This window comes from Hyposmocoma kahamanoa, unplaced genomic scaffold, assembly GCF_003589595.1.
Source record: "Hyposmocoma kahamanoa isolate Upper Pololo Valley unplaced genomic scaffold, ASM358959v1 160, whole genome shotgun sequence".
In the NCBI taxonomy this organism is placed as follows: domain Eukaryota; kingdom Metazoa; phylum Arthropoda; class Insecta; order Lepidoptera; family Cosmopterigidae; genus Hyposmocoma; species Hyposmocoma kahamanoa.
In genome coordinates, this window is record NW_020653575.1 from 6,984,692 (window position 1) to 6,991,910 (window position 7,219).

Consider the following 7,219-nt stretch of genomic DNA (forward strand, 5'->3'; position numbering starts at 1 on the left):
ACATTATCACTATTGATAGTATTTTGTTTGGAACATGAAGTTGATATTAATTGTAATCCCAGAATTAAAAGATAATAAATGTTACCCAAAACTTTATCCAAAACAGTCCATGAAATAAATAATACTCTATATTGACATTCTCTTTTTAATTTCTAATGTTCATTAAAGAAATTTACCAGAAGCGATGAAGAAATAGTTTAAAATAATTTTCTTCGTCTTCAGTGTCCTCAACCTCTATTAAGTTGTTTCTATTCTCGTCTGAGCCAATCTCAACCTCATCGGAACCACTTCCATCTTCTAGTTCCCAATCGAAGTCGATGCCTGTTACTTCCGTGTACCAATCGTGGTAGTGCCCGGGGATAACAAAGCCTGTGCGAACAAATTAAATTTAACATAATAGTACATAGCACTAATGTGACTTTAAAACAAAAATTTTTTAGATGTGGTATCTATGAAATACTTTGTGGAGTCCAGGATGAAGTTTTAGAAGATAAAATGGAGAACTAGAGCATCAGTTTTATGTAACGAATTTTTGAGAGGCGTCTTACCAGCAGGAATAACTACGTGGCATCCTAGACCACTCACAAATGATGCGACACCAACTTGGGAAATTTTTCCGTCGTCATCCACTACGGTCAGACCACCACCACTGTCACCCTGAGGAACCCATCAAAACAAAAAACATCAAAACAAAATTTTTAAACTGATACAATGAAGGCCTTCGGACCAGTCATACCATTGAATTTATATCATTAATGGTATTAGTGGTATTAACCTGTCTCATTTACATCTGTAATGGTATAGATGGCACTACTTAATCCCAGTTATACCATAATTACTTATAATCCAATGTCATAAATGGGATAAACTAGTGCCACCTATACCAATACAGGTATAAACCGGACAGGTTAGTACCACTTATACCATTAACGGTATAATTCAAAGGTCTGCAACAAACACACAGAAAAATTCGTAAGGCCCACTGGTTGGTTCCGTGGCTTAATTGGCAGAGCATCTGGCACGAATCGCCTAAGGGTGCTGGTTCACATCTTTGTTATAATGATATAATAAAGATGTGCGGTTTTTTATTGATACTAGATATGGTATAATCATGTGCTCGTTGTTATTTGCTTCGTAAATGTCAAATGATTGAAAATTGCACACAAACCGAGCAGGTAGACTGGCTGGTGACATTGTAGTATCGAGCGCAGAGGGTAGAATTCACAATGATGGAGCTCTGTCCGTAAGACTGTCTGCAGAACGCATTTGACGTTCCTCTTAGGTATACCCAGTTCATGTTCTCAGGGCCAGCCTCTGTTAAACAGATATCAGAATAAAAACCGACCTCAAAAGTACGTGGAATTACGTCTATTTGCTAAGTTTCATTGAAATATCCCCTAGTTCGCCACTATACAGGACTTGATACTGGAGATAATAAAAATAGGTTCTCACTACGACACTACTCAAAGTATATCGAGAGAAAAACGCCTTGAATTGAGAAATAGCAAAATCAACTAAATAATTGCTAAAAGTAATTGCTCCTAAATTAAAGTTAGGCGCTATTTATAAAAATGAATCTTCATGCGTGAACAGCCACCCTTTGAGGTGGATGATTTTCTTCAACATGAAATGGGACCACTATGAAAATACCCCCTTTCCAACAAAAAAAGAATCATGAAAATCGGTTCACAAATACCGGAGTTATCGCGTAACATACATACAGAAAAAAAAAAAAAAGAACATACAGTCGAATTGAGAACCTCCTCCTTTTTTGAAGTCGGTTAAAAATAACATAAAAGCAGCAAAAGTAGAAAAAAAAAGATTGTTATGTTTTTTTTTGTAAGGAATTACAGGAATTTCAAGCATCTTATTTTCGTTAACTGTAAACGTAGCCGGTTGATTGAATTCAAATGTTTAGAGTGCTGGTAATGATGAAAGAGTTTAAAGCAAGAAAGATTACGTCCAGTCCATAAGGCTCCCCATCCAGTGGCCACCAGTCTGACTTCGTCGTAGTTGCGGTCCTTGTCCCTAGACGCCTGAATACGGACCGGCTGGATTCTATCTGTAAAATAATAATGGAAATGACATAAAAAGAAAAAGAGAGAACATTTTCATGTAGCGGCTATTCTATAATGTTGTATTAGATGTACGTAGTTACCAAATTCGCATTGAAACAAGAATTTTCCCAGCAGCGACAGAGTCTCCTTGATCTTCTGGATATAACTGACAATATTGTCTTCGGATGAATGCAGTGTCTGAATAAAGCTCGGTAGTTGATACTTAGAAATTCTGTTACAGAAAGTATGTTAATTCCAAATATTTACCGGTAAAAGTAAGAGACCTTCCGAACTTGAGCAGGCCGATGTCGTGAGGCTGGACGACACTGGGCAAGTTATTATTGTAGAGTGGATGATTGTAGAATTCTCTGGTCTCGAACACAGCCTCAGGGCGTGTCATGTTTACGGCACCAGCGCGGATAATGAACGTGTGTCGCCTATTAGACGAAGGTTTTGATATTAGAATTTTCTGGAAAACACAATTATAGGAGACGAATTTTGTGGCAAAACACAAACTTATCTTCAGTGTGGAATACCTATTATGCTCCAAAACTGAAACTTTGAGCGAGATAGGGTAAAAGGTACTCCCGAGTAACAATGTGGTTTTAAAAATTTATTCGTTCAATATACAGTTTTTTTTTCAAGTTTTGGATACCATATCAGTAAAATAGGCGGCCTTCAGCAGGAATATATTCAGTTTCTAAAGTATTCGGCCATTTTTCGGCACATCTCATGCGTCAAAGCTTTCACTTCCTCAGTGATTCGGGCCTTAAGATCTTTTATGGTGTAGGAGCGATGTTTAAAAATTTTATCCTTCATGTAATCCAAGGGGAAAAAAACGCAGGAGTTTAAATCCATCGATCGCGGACCGAACTCGCAGAGAGACAAACAAACTTCAGACACTGACTACATCAGTGCATTGCTGCTGAATGCAGCCATCTTGCTAAGATCATATTCAAAACTTGAGGAAATCTCAGTACAGAGTACTAAAAAAACCGACCTCAGAAGTACGTGGAATTACATCTATTTGCCAAATTTTATTGAAATATCCCCTAGTTCGCCACTACCCAGGAGATAATAAAAATCTATTCTCACTACTCAAAGTATATTGAGAAAGAAAAACGCCTTGAATTGGAGAATAGCAAAACCAACCATTAAAATAATTGCTCCTTAAGTAAAATTTAGGCGCTATTTATAAAAATGTATGTTCATGCGTGATCAGCCACCCTTAGAGGTGGATAATTTTCTTCAAAATGAAATAGGACCACTATGGAGGTACCCTGTACCACTATGGAGTACTTTCCAACAAAAAAGAATCATGAAAATCGGTTGACAAATACCGGAGTTATCGCGTAACATACCTACATAAAAAAAATGCAGTCGAATTGACAACCTGCTCCTTTTTTTTGAAGGCGATTAAAAACTATATGATGTACCGAATAGAATAAAATAAATGAAGACTGTAAGTTCTGTCCTTTTTTTAAATACCCCAAACTCGCACGTACCTTTGGCCCTACACGCAAACCTATCTCTCAACTATGCTTGATATTTGTTTGCAGACATGGGCAAGAGTCCAGGTGTTAATCCGGCGCATCGTTAACGCCGTTTTAACCTATTAACGCCCGAAATCGAGGGCAAAAACTATTTTCAACTAAATATTTGTAAATCGAGTTTTGTTCAAATACTACAAAATGTTACTGCTTGCTTAGATATTCTATTGAATCGATTCACTTGAAAATCGCATCACACTTGAATCGATTTTCATAACAATCGGATCGTAATGTGCATCCCTAGTAGTAAGCGAGAGTCCACAGGATTGCAAGGTCAGTGAGTGGAGTTGCCTATTTTTCCCGGGCGTGTTGATTGGGTTTTAACCCACTGCCTTTTGTTTGGAATTCAACTAAAGCGTTAATCGCATTCACTACGGGGTTTATTGAAAAAACTATGTGACTTGCCAGGGATCTTGCTATAAAATGGTACAGATCTTACCCAGCGGTACAGTGGGCAGCAGTAAGCCCCCATTCAGAATGGATGATGGTAGCACCGCAGCCACCAACTCCGCCTACAGCGGTGACCATACGTAGTGACAACTGGTAGGGGAACTGGCCCTCCTCCGCCTCCCATCCTGATACGATTCTTGAACCTTGACGCTCTGTAGGACAACGACGTAACGTAATATGACTAACGAGTAGCTTATGTATAATTTTATAGAACATTACTTTCACTGCAACGTGACGTCATTGTTTAGAGGTGTAAATTTTGTAACTATAGCATTATGATCTTTGCGTCTATTATGTAACCTACAAACTAGATTTAGTAGCGCCTTGTAAAAGATTTCGTCCAGGGAAGTACTGCCACGTTACTTATTAATGCTGCCAAGCAGTAATGTAGTAGTAATAACTTGAAAAGAACCAGAGACATACACCCTTACAATACTAGAAACAAAAACAAACTGATAGTACCAAAAACGAGATTGAAAAGAACTGCTAAGCAAGGTTACTGTCTAAAGATAAAATTGTACAATGAACTACCACCGACTATATCCAAATTGCCCGAATTAGAATTCAAAACAAAGATAAAAAAATTTTTAATTGAAAATCCATTCTATAAAGTTGACGAATATTTTGACCTTATGCATTCAAAAAAATGCTCATTATTTTATAACATTTAATGTATCTATTAATGATTTATTATTTACGATTTATTTCATAACAATATATTATTATTAAATAACATTTAAATTTATGTGTATATTGTGCAAATCTTTGAATTTAGTTCTAGTAGTATGTCGAGTGTGTGCATTACTTATAGGTAATATTAAATGTTAGCAGTAAATGGCTTTGATAAGTATTTTGTAATAGTACAACGTGCTAAATGTTACGAGCTTTGTGACGTGGCAAATAAAGAATTTGAATTTGAATGTAATGCATTCTTGCGTTCCGATTTTGAAGGGTAAGAATGGTTTACAGGCATATGGGACTTGTTTACTTATGTTTCAGAGTGACGGTGCAATCTTATGGACAGGCGTGTCGTTTACCACCAGGCGCACAACTTACTCGTCCCTTCATTTAGTATTATTAAATATTATAGTGGAGTTTGAGAATTTGAGAGGGAGAAAGAAAACAAGTGAAATAGTAGGAGAATTTTCGCTTAGCGGGTATTCCCACAGATAGATCGGTATCTAATCTAATCGTATCTAGTCTGCACGTTACACAATTGCCATAAAGTTACTTATATAAAATTAACTATAATATATTACAAACATGGGAACACCTAATGACACGACGACGACAACGACAGTACATAGTTACTCTACTTTACCTCGGATGAGTTCAGGAAAAGTTGCCAAGTCTTCGGCTAATACCTGGAACGAAATGAAAGTAAAACTTGAATTCAATACTCAATACTCAATATTTTATTGCAAAACCATAATATAAGAAAATACAACAAAGACCAATATTATGGACCCCTTCGGGCACGCAATATAATGGAAAGGAGAGAGGAGCAAACCAGTAGATAGAAATTTACATGTTTTAATATGAAATTTAAATGCAAACAAAACATAAAATATATGTGTATGTAATAATAATTGTTATTTAATTTACTATATATTATTTCATTTTACTTTTAAATATACATATATATATATATATATATATATATATATATATATATATATATTGTATTTATATATTAATGTGTGTTTATTTGTTTAGCTTTTGTTCCCGTGTGTCAGTAATATATCATTTAAGTATTCATTAATACTATAATAACATTTTTGTAAGAGTAACTCTTTCAACTTTTTTGTAAATTGTATATCACAGCTTTCATTTATTAAGACATTAGGTAAGTTATTATACAGTTTTATAGAAAATTTATATGTACTTGTATAGTTTAGATTTAAGCGGGAATGGGGCAATATTAATTTATTTTTATGGCGTAAAATATATTTTGAAGGAATGTCTTCTTTTTTTGTATAAAAGTGTTTGTATAATTCTCCCATAGAACCGGTGATGCCAAAAATCTATATAGTTTTGATGATTTCTATTTTACTTATAAAAAACTACTTACCGAAGAAGCCACAAGGGCTGCGAAAATGAAACCCCAGAGTGCCATTCTGAAAGACCAGCACGTCACTAATGCCAATGATATCGTACGCTACAAGTATTTAGGCACGTTATTGACTATACAATTCATGCGTATTTACTCTACTACTTCATATAATTAATCTATGTGTTGCGATAATAAAGTACTTTAATATTAACATTCGGTCTACCAAATAATAAAGCTGGTTGCAAGAACCACTCTTATGGCAAGCAATATAGAGTAGAATTTCAATCTCATGTGGCAAGTTTGAAGTGCTCCTGATCATGTACAATGGATAAGTACTGGAAAGTTCTGAGAAGGGTTCATCTTCAACATAACAACTTAAAACATTAGAGGGCCTTACACAGACACTCTTTCGCGCGTGATACAGCAATCATGCGTGATTGAGTGCGCGTGTAAAGAAAGTAAATAGGAAAAGACTGCGCGATTGCACTCGTCAGTTGCGCGCGCAATCACGCGTTTCGTGCAAGATTTCCCACGAACGTACAAAGCAGAATATAAAAAGAAATATAAAAGTCTCGAATAAATGGACGTATTAGGAGTAGTAGAAGCAAAAAGGATTCCATCCACAAAATTATCAAATAATGAATTATGTACCAAACGGTTCCTAAAATCTAATCTCTTAGATCAGCAAAAAAAATGCAACATATAAACTGAAATAAATATCTCTGGAGTTACATGGCATTATAAGTTTTGAAAATAAAACAAGAATGAGAAATACTTTTAAACTTCAAACTGCCATATCTCGGAAAGTGACTGGATGTCCATTGAATCATTTTTGTTTAATTACGTCCAATTGTCCTTCGCCAGCAGGCTGGTTTTAATTCAAATCGGAATGGATCGAGTCTCGAAATCAGATGGGTTGCCGAGCGAGAAGATGAACCTGATTCCTACTATATCATTCTAATTTGTGAGTTAATTCAACTATTGTTTGTTTGAAATGTCAAAAGTTTCCGATCGGTCAGTTGTGAATCTCAATTATGCGCCTCGACTCGGAATAGACTCAGTTTCAATCAAAATCAAGCTGCTAGTCTCATACAAAGAAAGGTCAGTTT

At 35.6% G+C, this 7,219-nt stretch overlaps 1 protein-coding gene across 1 annotated transcript; it reads right to left on the reverse strand.

Moving 5' to 3' along the window:
• Positions 1 to 110: 110 nt before the first annotated feature.
• On the reverse strand, positions 111 to 6,233 carry LOC113240690 (collagenase-like). Its single transcript, XM_026478071.1, has 8 exons — positions 6,129 to 6,233; positions 5,379 to 5,421; positions 4,047 to 4,209; positions 2,325 to 2,494; positions 1,961 to 2,062; positions 1,169 to 1,314; positions 549 to 657; positions 111 to 369 (listed from the first exon to the last, which is right to left on the reverse strand). The coding sequence occupies exons 1-8, from the start codon at positions 6,171 to 6,173 to the stop codon at positions 173 to 175; spliced, it is 975 nt and encodes a 324-aa protein (XP_026333856.1). The 5' UTR covers positions 6,174 to 6,233; the 3' UTR covers positions 111 to 172.
• Positions 6,234 to 7,219: the final 986 nt, after the last annotated feature.

Coding starts and splice junctions, on each gene's coding strand:
- LOC113240690 (XM_026478071.1), bottom strand. CDS start 6,173: ATGGCACTCTGGGGTTTCATTTTCGCAGCCCTTGTGGCTTCTTCG. Junction 1,315..1,960: donor GGGAGCCTTATGGACTGGAC/GTAATCTTTCTT, acceptor TCTGTTTAACAG/AGGCTGGCCCTGAGAACATG. Junction 370..548: donor CCACGTAGTTATTCCTGCTG/GTAAGACGCCTC, acceptor TTGTTCGCACAG/GCTTTGTTATCCCCGGGCAC.